Genomic DNA, 16,800 nt, shown 5'->3' on the forward strand with positions numbered 1-16,800 from the left:
CGAGCGACAGGCACAGGCACAGGGAGACGGGACCCCACTGCTTGTGGCCCTGAAACCCGGTGCCGGCAGCCGCAGGCAGCAGGAAGCGGGTGCTATGGGGAAGCTGGGAAGAAAGAAGTGGCGGTGGCTCCGGGGGGGCCGAGGGAACAGGGACACGCAGACGGGCCTTACCTGAGCAGGAGACAGAAGAGGAGGAGGAGGAGGGACAGCGGATGACAGTATGGGGGTCGGAGTGGTGGAGGCCCTCCTGCCTGGCCCACATGGCACCCTGGGCATCACTCCGCACCCACCCCAGCCGCTGGCCCCGCGGCTTCCTCTTCCCCCATGCACCACTGGGTAACATTCTTGGCTGGTGATTCGAGCCCTGCTGTGGCTATTAATAACGCCTCTGGTGGGAGGGTCGCTTTAGGAAAGGCTCTGGGCTAACGGGCGGGGTGAGGGGGGAGCCTGCTGGCCGCCCAGCTGGCCTGGGGATGGGGAGGGTGACCAGGAAGAGTTCCCAGCCAGCCAGCATGTCCAGCCTGTCCCTTCTCCAGGCCACTCCAAGTTCGGAATGGCTCCTCGACCCATCGTCCTCTCCCTCATTGGGGGGTAGGGCTCCCCCAAAAGTTTGGCGCTGAATCAAGTATATGCAGTGGTGGGGTTAAACCCGCTTCACAGATGAGGAACCTGGCAGTCCAAGAGGGGAAGAAGCGGGCAAGGTCACACAGCCAGGAGGCCGTGGAACCAGGATCGGATCCACATCAGCAAGATGCTGTCGCAGCACCAAACACCTCCTTCTTGTGGCTGCCACTGGGAATAACACCTGCCACACAGGGGTCAGGAGCTGTGCTGGGCTCTTTCCATGTACTACTACTACTCGGTCATCCTCACCATAGCCCCGAGACAGATGCCAGATTAGCCCCATTGTACAGATGAGGAAACTGAGGCACAGAGAGGGTAAAATACATAGATTTCAAGAGGGTGCAGAGCCTCAAAGTCCTCCCTGGCTTGAATGCCTGTGCTAACGGGGCCCTGATCTCTCACCCCTGCCCTCACTCCAGCCAGAGGAAGCCTCTTCCGTCCCCTCCACGCCTGTATGTCCCCAGGCGAGACACTGAACCACTCTGTGCCTGTTTCCTCATCTCCAAATGGGAACAAGACAGTCCTCTGCCCCTGTCTGGTGTTTCTAAGGATTAAATGAGAAACTGTAAAGCTCTTAGGAGAGTGCCTGGCACACAACAGATATTCCATAAACGATGACCATCATGAAAATCACTTCTTGAACGTCTCATACCTTCCCACCTCCGGACCGTTGGACATGCTGGCTCCTCCGCCTGGAGCACCCACTCCCTGCCCCGTTCCCTGGCCTGATGGACCTGGGTCTCCTTCTCCTTCTGCTCTCAGCCCTTCCCTGACCTTTCATTCCCACATTCCACGCTCACTTCCCCCACGCTCCCACTGTGGCACCCCACTGTGCAGCTGGTCATTTCCTGTTTGCATGCCTGTCTCCGTACTGTCCCAGGTGCTCCTGCAGGTAATACTGCGTAACTCATCTTGGTGTCCCTGCACCCAGCACGGGGCATGGCACTTAGTAGGTGTTCAATAAATGTTGGCTGGTGGAGAGACAGGTGCATGGATAAAGGAGGGAATGAACAGGTGCATTCAAAGATGAGGCCAGGTGAGCATGGGAGGCAAGAGGCCAAGGAGGCCACGACAGAGACCAAGGGCAGGGATGCTGAAGGGAGAGGCCCACATTTCCCAGAAGAGATGGGGTCCACCTGCCATAGGCCGGGAAACAAGCTGGCACATTTGGGGATCAATCCCCAAACCTCACCGCCAGAGGAGCCCGGACACCCAGTGACCTCGCCCACCCACCCCTGCCGAGCACCGAGCCCGCCCCTGGCCCGGCCCGCAGCGCCTCACCAAGGACATCCTTCCTGTGCAGAAAGGACACTTTGCGCATGACGGCGATCCTCGTCTTCTCCAGCCCGTCCTTGGTCCCGCTCTTGGCGGCCCTCATGAGCTGGGTCATCTGAGCAAAGGCAGGGGGGCTCATCAGAGAAGCGGAAGGAGGCCTTGCGACATCTGCCACCAAGGGCCACTGGCCCTATTCAGGCCTCCCGGCCGGGGCTACAAACATGAGGACCCCGGAGCCCACTGCCTCCCAGGGAGGTGGCAGCAGAGGCCAAGAAAGACAGCAGGGCAGTGCCACCCCGAGACCTCCTGGGAAGGGGTGGAAGGGCATTCATGCCCTGGGGCACCTCCCGGGGGGAACCCTCTTTACTAACCCAATTTTTTCCCCTTGGGTGTCAAATTAAGGACATGGTGTGACACTGGGGACAAGGCTCAAGGCCTGGAGCCCTAGGCCTGGTTCAGATCCCAGCCCTACCGCTCCCCAGCCGCGTGACCCTGGACAAGACCCTTAACCTCACTGAGCCTCAGTTTCCGCCCTGAGATCCGCCAGAGCCTGTGAGGACTAAACAGGGTCTGGGAAAGCACGCTGAACAGTAAAATGAGCTGCACAGATGCCCAAGCTTACTTTAGGAACAACTATAAAAGGAGGGGAGCACCCCCATCCCATCAGTGGAACCCCGGCCCCCCCAAATAGCCGGGTTTCTTACTGAGCCTCTGCCCAGCAACGAGGGGGAGGCTGGTGCCACCACGGAGCCGGGCACAGCTTTCCTCAGGTGGGGAGGACCCGTGGGCACGGGCGCAGCAAGCGAAGCAGACACGGGGCGCGGGCGGAGGCAGGCCCAGGACGGGGAAGAGGCACCCTGGGCCTGCAAACAGAGCTGCCGTCCCCTAACTCACTGCTTTGTCCCCTCAGCCCCCGGCCCAGTCCTGGAAGCTTCCCCGACGCACAGCCAGTGTTAGAAGTTTCCACATGGTTGGAAATGTTCCCTGTCTGCGCTGTCCAACACAGCAACGGCCAGCCACACGTCACCACTGGGCACTTGAGAGCTGGCGGGTGCGACTGAGGAACCCAAGTCCTGGTGATCTTTAATTTTAATTAACTTAAATGTAAAGAGCTGGGTGGCTATCATAATGGACGGTACAATTCTAGGAAACCCCCTTCTCCCTGAAGCTCTCTGCTAAAGGCGGGAAGCACTCATCTGGGGGTCCCTGGCCTCTGCTCTCACTGTCACCTTCCTCCAAACACCCGCCCTGGTCCCCGGCACAAGGGCCCTGGCACTTCTCAAAGGTCTGGGCCAGGAAGGCTTGCTGAACACCGAGTGGGCGCTGAGGCTGGGGGCAGGGTGGTAACTTTTCAGGAACAAGACGACTTTCTGGAAACAACCAACAGCCAGCAGGGGAAAGGGAAGTCCCGGGCCCCTCCCTGCCTCTAAATGGTAAGATTCTAGAGCAGCAGTTCTTGGCCTTTCGGAGAGGTGGGGTGGGGGGGGTGTCATAAACACCTGTGAGAATCTAATGAGAGGGACATTCGACCCCAGACCCCAGAAACCGTACGAAGATGCTCATCCTCCTCTGAGGGGGTCATGACCCCTGGACTGGAAACCTCTGTCCTGGAGCCCAGTTCCTGTCTCGGCAGAAAGCCATCAGGGGGGCTGTCCTAGGAACCCCCAAAGTGGTCTTTGGGGGAACCATCAGAGACCCTTCCTGGGCCAAAAAAGAGCAACAGGTGAACACCTGGAAGGCGTCCCTGGGTCAACCTGCCACCTCCACTGGCTCACAGCACTGAGGACAGAGCCCGATCTGGGGGCCGACTCAGGGGCTGGGCTGGGGAAAGCACCCTGGTCTCGACGCCACCCTCTACGTGCTCCCTGCTCCTCCCTGGGCCGCAGCTTCCTGAGAAGTTAAATCTGCCCCCACCACCTCCAGTCATAGGGCTCTCAGAGGGTGTCCGTATAAGGGCCTTGCAAACTGTAAAGGGTCTCTCCGCCTCCTCCAGAGAGGCCTCCGGTTCTGAGGAAATGGGCAGGGCTACAGGACAGAGGGCAGGCAGGCTCTGGCTTGCACAGACCCAGGCTTGAACCCCAGTTCTGCTGCTGACCTCTGGTGTGACCACCAGCCAGTTGCCTCACTTGCCGGCCTCACTAACGCTGAATGACAGCAGTAAGACAGCAGCCTCCCAGGGCGTCTCAGGGAAAAAACGGTCAGGCACACAAGTAGTAACGGTCACCATCCACTGAACTCTTAGCCTGTGCCCGGCACGGCCCTAAGCACCTGATGGTTCTGAGCTCACATCCACCCTGGGGGCTGGTACTGTTCATGCCGCCATTCCACAGGCAAGGAAACTGAAGCTCAGAGAGGTCAAGAGGCCTGCTCAGGATCACACAGCGAGGAGGTGGTGGGGCTGGCATTCAAATCCAGGCCTGCAGGCCTCCAAAGCCCACAATACACAGTAGGTGCTCAATGAATGGAAGCCACTGCTGTCAATATCATCATCCTTACGCAGAAGTCAGAGTCCCATCTGAGAAAAAGGCACTGCGGTTTCTCCTACTGGCCTCCTTACCCTGGACCTCTCTGAACAGCTCCGAGGTGGAGGAACGTCCAATGTCACCAACAGTCATATTTTTCAAAGTGTAACCCAAACCCACCTGCCACAGTTACCAAATTCATAGATTCCTAGGCCTTGGCCCAGACCTGTAGAATCAGCCTCTCTGGGGGTGGAGCTCAGGAATCTGCATTTTTCAAAGCACCCAGGTGATTCTGAGGGCCCTAAAGCTTGAGAGCCCACACAGGAATTCTTATCGACGGCTAAGGTGTCAGTTGAGGGTGGGAAGAAAGAGAGGCGAGGACATGGACAGGAGCGAGCCAGCCTTTGGCATCAGCCCACGCAGCCGAGGAAGGATGCCACCAAGTTCCAGGGCTCGAGGCAGCTCCGGGACTCAGCCCCGCCCCTACAGCCCCAGAAGCAGCAGGAAAGGCCCCGGGAGCCCCCAGGACTTGGAGGGACAGACAGACAATACCTTATAATCGTACTTGTGCTTCAGCTCCTGCATGTCTCTCCCCCCAACTCTTAAAGCCAAGATGTCTCTCTTAGTCCTGGCGCATCGCTCCTTTAGCCTAGTCAGGTCTGGAGAAAGCTGGAGCCCCCAAGCAGCCAGGCAGAAGGACAGCAGGTGAGAGGAGCAGGCAGGGAGGGCAGGAGACAAAACACCGGCAACAGAGTAAAAAGGAGACTCAGGTGAGGTGGTGGATAGACAACTCGGGGCAGGTGGGATTGGGTACCTGGGGACCACCAGGCTCCTGCCTGGAATGAGCTCCAGCAGCATCCAACCCCAACATGCCAAGCAGTTGGGGGCTGGGTCTCTGTAGCTGTGGGGGACGAGAGGTGGGAGGGGAACAGCCCAGGCCCCCTCCCAGTGCTCGGAGGACAACTGTGTCTCGGTCATCTCCCCATCCCGGGAGCCCAGCGTGGGGCTCTCGACATAAGAGGTTCTTGGCAAGTTTCTGAGCTGGATGAATGGCAGGTGGATGGGTGGGTGAAATGGGTGGGCAAGGGGATAAATGGAGGAGTGGGCAAATGCAGAAAGATGGGTGAATGCAGAGAGGGGTGGTTGGATGGATGGACAATAGACAGATGGGTAGATGGACAGGCTCATAGATGGATGTATAGACAGATAAATGGATGGATGGGTGAGCAAATGGATACATTTAGTTGGATGACCGTACAGCTGGGCAAATGGGTAGAGGGATGAAGAGATAGTCAGATGAATTAAAAAGAACATGGATGGATGGAAGCAGTGCTGTGCTGGTAATTATTCAACGAGTGGTTCTCCAGGAAAAAGAGCCCTGCTTTGTAGTATTTCCACGGCGTGAACACGCCCACCATGGCCAATTTCAGACTACCAATGTGACATCACTGAGTGTGAAGTTGGAAAGGGACGTGCACAGTTGGTTCTTGGGTTCTTGTGAGCTAGGACGAGCTGGCTCGAGCACGCCACTGGAGGAAAGGTGGAGGAACAGAGGGAGGAATAGATGGAGGGAGGGATGGGCAGGCAAATGGACGGAGGGATAGGTGGCTGACTGGCTTACATACTATCTGGGAAGATGGACAGATAAATGGACAAACAGACAGACATTCAAATGCATGAACTGTAGGAGCAATAGTGATATTTGGTAAAATATAGAGAAGACCAGCACTGGGACTACTGGGAGAAAAGTAGACAAGCAGAGGAATCGAAAGCATGAGCTTAGAGGCAGGTGGGCCTACATTCAAATCACTGCTCCCCGCTTACTAGCTGGAAAAGTCTCTTTCCCTCTCTGAGTGACAGCTTTCTCACTGGGAAAGTGGCCATAATAATAACCACCTCATAGTATCACTGAGAAGGTTAAATGGACAAAGCATGTAAACCCCAGAGCTTAGTGAGTGTTCAAACAAATGGAAGCTTTTTTAGATATTAGACTATCTTTCAAATAATAAATGCTCAATATTTGTTGAATGGATGGACAGTTGATTGGATGGATGGATGGATGGATGGATGGACGGACGGATGGAGGGATGAACGGATGGACAAGGTACTTTCTTTCCAATCGTATGTGATGTTGAGCTGCGGTTCTACTACCTACTTGCTGTGTGGCCCTCACCACATCATTTAACGTCTCTGAGCTTCTGTCACTTAGGTTCTCTGATCAACAAAATGAGACTCTTAAAGCAAGTGATACCAACCACTCTAGGATATTAGGAACAATAAACGAAACTGCTCTGTCAGCTGTACCACACTGGGCAAATATTCACTATTGTTATACAAAGAAGTAGCAGGACAGAGATCCTTCTGAGAGTTACTCAGACTCCCCAAAAAACTGGAGTCCTGTTTCATCTGTAAATAAGACTGACGTGATAAATCATAAAGGACCTGGGCCTCTGCCTCTCTCAGGGTCAGAAGAACTAGATTCGAAGGTCAACTGCAGAATTAGCCGGATCAGAGTCAACCAGCTGAGGTCAGAGCTGGCATTGCTGCCCAGGCCCCTGGCCAACCAGATCACGGTCACCTTAATTATGAAGAGATCACAATCAGAAAGTGGAAAGGTTCAGCGGAGCTGGGGAAAAAAAAAAGAAAAAACCTCCCACTGACCATGGGGGTCGACCAGCAGGCCCTCGTTAATCAGGATCAGGCTCCTGGTCACATCTGGGTCAAGTGCTCCTGAGGAGGTCCCTCTGCAGACCCTCAGTCATTTTCTTCGGCAAAAATCGGCCCACTGAGGGCTGGCTTGGCCAGACACCTGCAGGAGGGGCTCCACTAGTTCTTTTGCAGCTGCACAGGGTGCCAGGCTCCTGTTAGACTCTAAGGACAGGACCCGACTCTGCCCAGATCTCTGCTGCCCGACGCGCCACAGCACAAACTACATACAGGCAAGCAGCGGTGGCACCGGAAACATGCAGCGGCTGCAGCACGACACATAGGAGCAGATGCGCCCCAAGCAGCTCAGGAGGGCAAAGCCCTGCAGGTGGGGCTGGGGTGGGGTGGTTCCCAGGCAGAGGTGGGTGTCAGAGGAAATGCCCCCTTACAATCCCTGGGGGCCTGCTGTTCAGGGAACAGGTGGGCCTGGGCCCATGGCCGGAGAAAAGTCCTCATGGTCAGAAATTCCAAGAACTCTGCATGTCGTTTGTCTGCTGAGGAAGAGTCCCAAGCCCCCAGCTTGAGGGTGTGCGGGACACAAGCCCAGGGGCAGCCCCCAGAGACCCCACCCCTGGGGCCAGGCCAAGGGGTCAGCATTTCTCAGAGTGCTCTGTGGCCCCCTTGCATCCCCGGAGGACAGAGCACTGTTCAAAAGCAGATTGCCAGGCCCCACCCAAACCCTGAAACCTGGGAGCGAGGCCCCGACATCTGCGATTTCAACCAACTACCCACGTGATCCTGATGCCTGTGCAAGTCTGAGGACCACCACGGGAGAGCCCAAACTCAGCATCCCCGCACGTCCTGCCCTGAGAGGTGCTGCCGGTTCCCTCTTGGTCCCCAGCAAGAAGGCAGGGGGCCGGGGAAGTGGCTGTGGGAGATTAGGAGGGACAGTCAGAGGCTGAGAACAAGGGCTGGCCCAGGCCTGGAGTCCCACCTGCTCACACTCTCCAAAGCAGGGCTGGGACACATGAGTCCCGCCCACCCCCCCCATGCAGAGGCTACCCAGGGCGCGTGGCGCCTTCATAACCAAAGCCCCTCTCTCCCCTAAACTAGAGCATGCTGCCCCTTCTAAGGACAGAAGCAGGAAGAGGCCTGTTCCTGGGCTTTCGCCTGGGTCATCCCTCCAACTGGGGACGCCTTTCCCATCTCCTCTGGCTTCTGCACCCCAGCTCCCAACCCGCCTCTCTTGGAAGGAAGCCTCCTGTGATTAGGCCCATCAAATCCCACCTGTGTCAGGCAGGCGGCCATAGGTACACGGGCTTGTGTTCACAGAAAGGCATGTTTTCTTCATTTTTGACAAAGCGTTTCATATTCGGTATCTCCTGCTAGACCACAAAGGTTCCCCAAGCCTGGGCTGGGTCTCCCAGTCCCCCTGTAGCCCAACCCACACCCTAAGATATGGACTGGGCAGAGAGCAGGTGTCCGAGATGCTTAACTTTTTTTGCTAGCAGGAGGTCAAGGCTGTTTTCCGTGGCGCCGCCCGTGGGGGCCCAGCCGAGAGGAGACCAGGGTTCAGGAGAGACCTGCTCAGCCCCCAGGCTTCCTGAGGACTTGGGAAGCCCTCTTCATCTGAGTAAAGTCTGTCTGAAGACTCTTAGGTGTAGGTGCTGCTCTGGCCTGCGCCCCTCTCCCAGAAGGGATCCCCAGACTCAGAAAGGGGCAGGAGGCACTCAGAAAAACTTGGGAGTTGGAGGCCCCTGTAATCCAGCCTGGGCCTGGGGCCCCTGCCTGGTCCCTGCCCCACCTGCAGGCAGGACTCGCTGACAGGTTGAGCCCACTTGCCTGCCTGTGTCTTTTCAAAAGGTACCTTACAGAGACCCAGTCACCTCTAGTCAGGCAGGGCCTGTCTCTAAGAAGCTGCTTCCATTAAATCCCAAATCTCGGCATGGATAGAACCTGCCTTCTGGTGGCTTCTACAGAACAAATGGGACAGGCAACGCTGGCACAGAAAAGGAGGAACCAAGCAATCCATCCTGCTCTTGGCTTCCGTGGCTCCTTCCATGAGATCAGCAGAATGAACTCTGTTCCAGGCAGACACTGGAAGCAATCAACGCATGGATGGCACTTTGAAAGGCTTTGGAAAGAAGCCTGCCAGGCACCTCTGACTTAGCCCTCTTGCTCACTTCCCCAGGGCAGAGGGCTGTGGGGGTCTCGGATTGATCTGAGAAGCATCCTGTGAGGCAGGGAGATCAAGCTGATTTGATCCATGTGTCAACTGTAATCAGTTGGTTAGGCTGCCCAAGCACTGTGTTGAGGAGGATTCTGAAGCCAGATCTGAGCCCGTTGAGCATCGTCATCAATTGCCGGGTCTGCCACAGGCCTGGAGCAGGGGCAGCACCTGTGCCAGGCACTAACCACGCCCATCCTAGGTTTAGGGCTCGCCACGGCCAATCAGCAATGCGGGTGGGTCACTTCCTGTCTCGGGATTACTTGGGCCACTTCTCCCTCTCTCACCATACATTCCTGGGAATCACTGAGGTTTAGGTACGAGTCTCAGGCCTGGCCCTCACCATCCCACTCGCAGGTGCCTTGGCTGGGGTGAGAGACGCCTTCCCCCTCACCTTGGGCTGGAAGGACACTCGGTGCTTGGCGGGCTCCGCCTCCGGCTTGGCCTCCTCCCCGGAGTCCTCGCTGTAGCTCTCAAACTCACTGGAGCTCCAGCCTAGGTCCTCCGTCTCCCGGGGTGCCCCGTCCCGGTGCACATCCTCGTAGAGCAGGTTCCTCTCTGCCCCTGCTGGCCAAGAGACAGGGCTGGTGAGCGGAGGCCCTGAGGCCAAGCCCACCAGCCCCAATTTCTGAACCCAGGCAGGCAGGTGGGGGGGTGGGTCAAGGTGGACCTTCAGCTCCACTTCCTGGTCCATAAGCAGGAGGCAGTGAGAACACGACATCCACCCCGCAGAGTGAGGAGGACGTGAAAAATGCAGAGAAGCGCAAGAAATGTGCCTGGCACACAACCGGCTCAGTAACTTCCCCTATCCACATCACCTTGCTAGGATCTGAATGTTCATTTGGGGCTTGTGTGGCATTTTTTAGAGGAAAAGAGAAGTCCTAAGACCAAGTCCTGACTCAGGCCCTCAGCTCTGGCCTCAGCATCCTAGGGGGGAAAAAATGAAGATGTTCCGGAGCATTGAATGACTCAGATCCCTCACCCCAAATCTGAGTTCCCCATGAGGGTCCAGGATGGGCCAGTAGGGGGCGCGCCTGGCCCAGCGTCCAGGAATGTTCCCCTTTCTTCCCTGGCCCCACAGGAAATGCCTTGAACGGGAAACTGGGGGACAGAGACCTGACAGTCCACTGGCCTGGAGGGACAGGTGCCACCAGGGCCGAGCACTCTTGGGGTCCCTGTCAACTCGGGTTTGAGATGCTGTTTCTAGACTGAGGTGGGAAAGCCAATTTCCCGGGCCCAGAACACGGGGTCCCAGCCCTGGCCCCAGCTCCACCTCCGGGAGCTCTCGGTCTCACCTTCACCTCTGAGCTTCACTTCCTGGGCTGTTACCTGGAGAATAACTGAACTTCAGGCCTCACAAAAGTAAGGCCAGACTCCAAAAAAGTGCACAAAGGTGAAAATGCTTTTCGTTAACACAGACAAAATATGGCACTGAGATGGGTTTTAAAAAAAAAAATCTGCTCAGAAACCACGCATTCTAAAGAGCATGGAACTTTGGTTATTGGAGCCCTCTCTACAAAATGGGGATAATAAGCTGAAAGGTGGAGTAAATATAATATATGCACAAAAAGCTCTTAGCCAAGAGCCTGGCACATGGCAGGCACTCAGCAAAGAGCAGCTGATCCTTACTCGCGGGGGCTCTGGGTGGGCTTGAAGGTCTCCACACTGACCCCAAGCCTCCACCTCCTCCGCACGGGAAAGCCGGGGGGTGAGGGGTCAGGGAAGATTTTCAGCCAAAGAGCAAAACAGACACACTGGGGCTTGGCTGGAGACTCAGGTCCCAGGATCAGGAGGAAGCACGGGGTTATTTTTCAGCAAAAGATGATAGTGACTAACGTCTCCAGGGAGTAGAGCAGCTGGTGACCAGGCTGTGACCTTCACAAGGCTGGGCTGATTGTCCTATTACTGCAATGGAGGCCCCACAACCTGTGAGTCGAGGGGCAGAGCCCAGTTCTTGGGGCTGCCCCAGAGGAAGAACCACGTGGCATCTACTTCCCCTGACTTCTGGCCCCGCCCACCTACATCTACATGCTGGATTCTCCCAGCAGCCCTGTGGGGCCAGAAATTATCACCGCCTCCCATCAGACATGAGAAAATGGGGCCCAGAGAAGACATGTGCTTGCCCAAAGTCAGGCAGTGAGCGGGGGAGGGGGCTCCATCCACTCGCCGTGCTGACGACCCCCTGGGCTCGTCCAGAAATACTCTCTCCAGTGGAGACAGTGTCACCAGATTCCTAAGCCTTCAGAGGCCTCACAGTGGCCTGGTTCCCGCTCCCCCCGCCTCCTGGGGCCACGGGCGTCACTAATGCTCAGGAACATGGCTCCCCTTTCAAAGCACTTACCACCCACTCGGTGCTCTACCTCACCTATCTCACGGCATCCTCCCCACAACCCAAGCAGGAAGCTAGCATTGCCCAGTTTTACAGATGCATCGACTGACGCCAGAGAGAGTAACCAGAAGTTTTGCGGCGTGACCCTCCCCAAAGTCCTGTGAGGTCAGGACGATATTCTGATTTCATATGAAGAAGCCAAGGCCCAAAGCACAGAGCGCTGTGCCCTAATTAATGGCAGAGCCGGGATGAGAGCCCAGGGCTGTGTGGGTCCACTGGCCTGTGCGGTCTGCACCTCAGTGGACAACCTCCCCACCGAGCGCCGGCTGAGCTCACAGGCCGTGCAGGTCAGTGCGGGGCCCTGGCAGGTGTGAGGTTCACAGCGCTCCTCGTGGGGTGCACCTGCTGAGGGCTGGGCCCAGCCTCGCCGACTCAACCCTCCCACAGCCCCAAGAGAGAGTGGGGGTCTCAGGGCGGCGGTCCTGGTCCTCAGCTGGCAGGCTCAACTGGCTCCCAGGCCACCTGCTCTTGCCCACCTCAGGGTAAACCGCAGGACATGCCATATCCCCACACCCTGGGGACCCAAGGGTGCCCAGTGAAGACTGTGACCAAGTGATTAGTGGCTTGATTGGATTCAGGTGGGAGAACAGCCCAAAGGGGTCAAATAATGGCCTCAGGCCACTCAGATCTCCTGGCTCTGGGACCTTCATCCAGCCACCCTTTCCCACTCTCCCGGATTCACATGAGCTACAAGCAGGAATGGGTTCCAGGCTCCTCCAGGGCTTGTTAAATGGATGGGTGGGTCATGGGCCCATCCGCCCTGCTCCTGGGACAGGTGTCAGGAGTGTGCCCCTGGGGAACGTCGGGCCTTGTCATGTTGTCTGTGTGTCTCTCCCGCTGGACTATATGCTGCCCCGGGATGGTTACGGTCGCCCCTGTCAGACTAGGAGCTCCACAAATGCAGGGGCTGTTTCCCCCACTAGACGGGGAGCCCCTGAAGACAGGCAGAACAGTGTTGTAGGAAAAGCAGAGTCCAGCAGATGTCTATTCAAATTCTGGCTGTGTGATCTGGGGCTGGTGGCTTAACCTCTCTGATGTGACTGTCAACTGGAGCCATAGGCCCTGCCCTACCGACCTCACGGGGTTGATTGAATAGGGGAAGCAAATGTGTTTCATCTTTCATAAAATGCCTCCCAAGTTCTTTTGGGGGGGAGGGGACAGAGCACTGGACTTGGAGTCAGAATGACCCAGGTTTGAATCCCAGCTCTGCCTCTCCAGTTTCCTCCTCTGAAGAATAAGGAAGTAATACCCTAAGTCAAAGTTTCAAAGCAGATTACAGGAGATAAACCATGAAGAGCAGCTGGCAAAACGTGTTTAAGCAAAGACAGTTCTTACTATGAATGGATGTGAAATATCCCTCCTCCCTGGGTAGTCCTCCTTCCAGCTAGGTGAGTATGTGGGCCCAGTTCCAGCACACTCACCCTCCTCCACCCTGTTTCTCCTCTGCGGCCCCAATCTCCCCGCCTTCCCAGCCCCGCACGGGCCTGGCCCTACAGCAGGGCCCAGGCTTTCCCAGGCTTTCTCTGCTTCACCATTCAGCAAGTCTGGACTATTATCCCATTTTCAGGAGGAATGGAGGCTTGGAGAAGTGAGTGATTTGCCTGGAGACCCACAGCCCAGCATGCCCCTGCCCCTGAAGCCCTAACCCCTGCGCTTTTTGCCCTAACCCCGCCCCATGAAGCCCTAACCCCGCCCCAGCCCCAGCCTGGCCACGCCCTCAGCCGTCTCCGGACTCTCCCGGGAAGACGGCCGTGGTTTTTAAAAGCAAGAAGGAGGGGCCGTGGACTCGGTGGGGCCGGGGAGGAAGTGGAAGGAGAGACCCTCCCCAGGCCCCGCCCCCCCGCCGCCCCTCCCACCCCTCCTCTGTCCGGAGAGAAGCAGGACGCCTGAAAGAGGCTTTACCGGGTTGATGGGCGTCCAGGTTCTCGCAGGGGACGTCGTCGTAAATCACATCTTCTTCCAGGGCGGGGAAAGTAAACCGGTCGACTGGGAGAGAAGGGAGAGGAAAAGAGCACGAAGGAGGCTGTGGTGGCCCAGGGCGGCTGCCAGACTGACATCAGGACTGCACCAGCTGGCAGCTCCCTCCGCCCGCCCGCCCGCCCGCATCCCCACGGCTCAGCTGGGCCAGCGTCCTGCAGCCCAGCCCCTGGGGAGCCCCAGCCTGCCACTGCTCTGAGAGGACGCAGGTTCCGCTGCCTCTTCCCGCTCCCCAGCCCCTCCAAGGCGCCCTCCCAGTGACTGCGGCACACCCCCCCTGCCACCCTGCCACCTGCAGGCCTGCCCCTCTGACTGATGGCACCTGCAGGGAGCATGAAGCAAACCCAGCACCTGTGCCCCAGGGCCCGGAAGCCTCTTCAGCCGCCCAGGCCGCCTGGACTACCCAAAAGGAGTCACCCCCCACCCAGAGGCGGGGGAGGGCAAGGCAGCCATATCTAATGAGCACAGGATACAGCAGGGAGTGGGGGAATGGATTTGGAGAGTGGGGTTAAGGAGAGTCCCCCAAAACTCAGCCAGCGGGGTCCTTATTGGTAAAAAAAAAAAAAAAAAAATTCTGCAAATGAGCACATCACTCCCCTAACATTTTGCTGGGTGTGCTATGAGCAGGGCAGAGAGCACATCCTGCCCATGTTAGCAGCTCCTGAGCTGGAATATTTAAAGAGGTCTGCCCCCCATAACTGTGTGCCCAATCTCTGCCCTCTCTAGGGGCATGTGGCCCCAGCAGAGCGAGGGTTTGGAAAACCAGTCCCCACGCCTGATGGTAGCCTGTCCTCACCCCACAGGCCTTCCAGGAAGACAGAGGACCAGATGGACTCTGAAGTCGCCGTTCCTAACTGTGTTGCTCCCTGCGGTCCCAGGGCCCCCAGAGCCCTGTAGGAGCCTCACCGCCCCCTCCCCACCGACACAGATTCTGCCTCCCACATGGCTCAGACCTGCCCACCTCTCTCCAGGTCCCTGGCTCCAGCCATCAGCCTCCCTCCCCTGGACAGCCTCCAGCCCACCACCTTGTCTCGGAGCATCCGTGATGGGACTGAAATGCAGACGTGGTCTCATGGCTTCCTCTTGGCCTCTTATGGCTCACTGTCACTTTGGGGAAAGCACGGCCTCCGAGGCCACCCCACACACACTCTGGGGGGAACTGGGGAGATGGCAGCCTCACCTGGCCCTGCTCACCCCTTAGACCCTCCCCTCCACCACACCAAGGCTCACTGCTTCCCAGGTGCCAGGCATCCCCTCGCCCTTGGGCTCCGGCACAGGCTGCCCTCTTAGCCTAGACACTCTTGCCCTGACCCCTGCTCCTTCACTCTCTGCCTCAGGACTCGTGGGCTCTCCCAACTCCCACCTGCCCATCCTAGCACCTGCCCTCTGCACGGTAACCACCCGCCTATGTGTCTGGTCCTGCTGCCAGAGGGACCTCGTCTTGGTCACGAGTGTACACCCACCACCCAGATCACCCTGGCCCGCTGCAGGAGCTTTGGAAGTATTTGGGGGACAGAGGAGCAGCTGAATGTGTGATCTACTCCTGGATCACGACTCACATCAGGTGGCCAAGGGGGCAATTCTCAAGGGTGGGCAGTGGCCGGTCCCCCTCAGAGCTGCCACCAAGCCCACAGCAGCCATGAAGCAAGGACAACCCCTCGGCTCGCACGAGCCCACATCAGCTCTCTCAGCCTAGAGAAGGGGAGGCTATCCTGACACCAACCTCCTGGGGCTGAGACCTGGGGGGCGGCGGGGGGGGGATGCGGGCGACTTACTGCGACGGGAGCTCTTCCGTCTCCAGCTGGAGTGCCGGACCCCAGAGAAAGCTGTGTCCTCGGCATCCCCATTGCTCACCACGGCCGGCCCCCTGCAGGCGGAGAAGCAGGGCCAGTGAGCCGGGAGGATGGGACAGCTGGTTCCTTGAAGCGTCAGACAGCCCCTCACCAGGTGACAGGGCCACTTGCCCCCAAGGCCGAGCTGGGGAGGCCACAGCTGGGTTGGCCTTGGACAAGCCCCTTCCCCTCTTGGTTTCCTCACCTTTAGAAGGCACTGTTAGGCCGACCTGCTGCTTTACAAGAGCATAAAGGTCAAAGGTATTCACGGTGATAAGTGATAAGGATCAGATGCTCTCCAGGCCAGGGCACCCTGTCCCTCCTCCTCCACGGCAGACTCAGTGGGACTCTCCATCTCCCCAGTCTCCACATGCAAAATGGAGGAGAGGACTCAGGGGCCTTGCGTCTGAGAGACAAGGACCTGCAAAGCTTCACAAGACCATGCGCAGAAGGCAGGGCTTAATTCCCACACACACTTGAGGATGGGCTGGACCAGAGACACGCTTCCCAGGAGCAGAGAAGCAAAGGGAAAGCAGCGGAGAAACAGCAGACACCACCTTAACCAAGAGGTCAAGTGAGCACCCCCAGTGCCGTCACTCGGGCATCATGTACTCCAGATACGACGTGATGAGGAGGATGTTCACCTCTGTGGGGTTCTTACCCCAAGCCCATAACTCCAGGCTCATCATGAGAGAAACACCAAACAAACCCAGATGGGGGAACATGCTGTAAAACACCTGCCCACGACCCCTCAACACTCTCAAGATCATGAAAAAGAAAACTGAGGAACTGTCACAGAGCAGAGCAGTGTAAATGACAACTGAATGCCATGTGGGTCCTGGATGGGATCCCGGGACAGAAAAGGAACATAAGCAGAAAAACTGATGAAATCCAGATAAAGTCAGGAGTTCAGAGAATGGTAATGTGCCAACGTTGGTTTCTTAGTTTTGATAAATATCCCGTGGTCGTGTAAGATGTTAACAATGGGGAAAACAGGATGAGGTGGTATATGGAACTCTATGTGCTACCTTTACAACGTCCCTGTAAATCTAAAACTATCCCAAAGTGAAAGGTTTTTGTTTTTTTTTTTTAAAGCCCGTGCTCAAAAAAAAAAAAAGCCACATCTGGCAACCCAGAGGGTAGAGGCCTTCTACTGTCCAAGGCAGCAGCCACTGTTAGGAAGAATTGACTTGAACTTGCCAGCACGCAAGCCCTTAACAGAGGAGGAGGAGAGGGAGGAGGAGAGGGAGGGGGAGGAGGAGGGGGAAGGGGAGGGGGAGGGGAGGAGGTGGGGGAGGGGAGGAGGAGGAAGGGGAGAGGTGGGGAAGGGGGGAAGGGAGGGAAGGGAGGAGGAGGGGGAGATGACAA

The 16,800-nt window shown here is 57.3% G+C and overlaps 1 protein-coding gene across 15 annotated transcripts in view; it reads right to left on the reverse strand.

Annotated features, from left to right (window-relative positions):
- The window catches only part of ARHGEF10L (Rho guanine nucleotide exchange factor 10 like), a 175,491-nt gene that overhangs the window by 88,664 nt on the left and 70,027 nt on the right, over positions 1 to 16,800 (reverse strand). For 11 of the 15 annotated variants that reach the window (XM_082402678.1, XM_082402683.1, XM_082402680.1 and 8 more), the window contains 5 exons: positions 15,376 to 15,467; positions 13,526 to 13,609; positions 9,629 to 9,801; positions 4,914 to 5,030; positions 1,906 to 2,014 (listed from right to left, as the gene is read on the reverse strand). In XM_082402678.1, coding sequence (XP_082258804.1) covers positions 1,906 to 2,014; positions 4,914 to 5,030; positions 9,629 to 9,801; positions 13,526 to 13,609; positions 15,376 to 15,467 — 575 coding nt within the window. Of the gene's footprint in view, positions 1 to 171; positions 653 to 1,905; positions 2,015 to 4,913; positions 5,031 to 9,628; positions 9,802 to 13,525; positions 13,610 to 15,375; positions 15,468 to 16,800 lie in introns of those variants that run through there. The other 4 variants (XM_082402686.1, XM_082402674.1, XM_082402687.1 and 1 more) reach the window with 4 other exon arrangements.

Source organism: Balaenoptera borealis, assembly GCF_965194805.1.
Source record: "Balaenoptera borealis genome assembly, chromosome: 1".
Classification (NCBI taxonomy): Eukaryota; Metazoa; Chordata; class Mammalia; order Artiodactyla; family Balaenopteridae; genus Balaenoptera; species Balaenoptera borealis.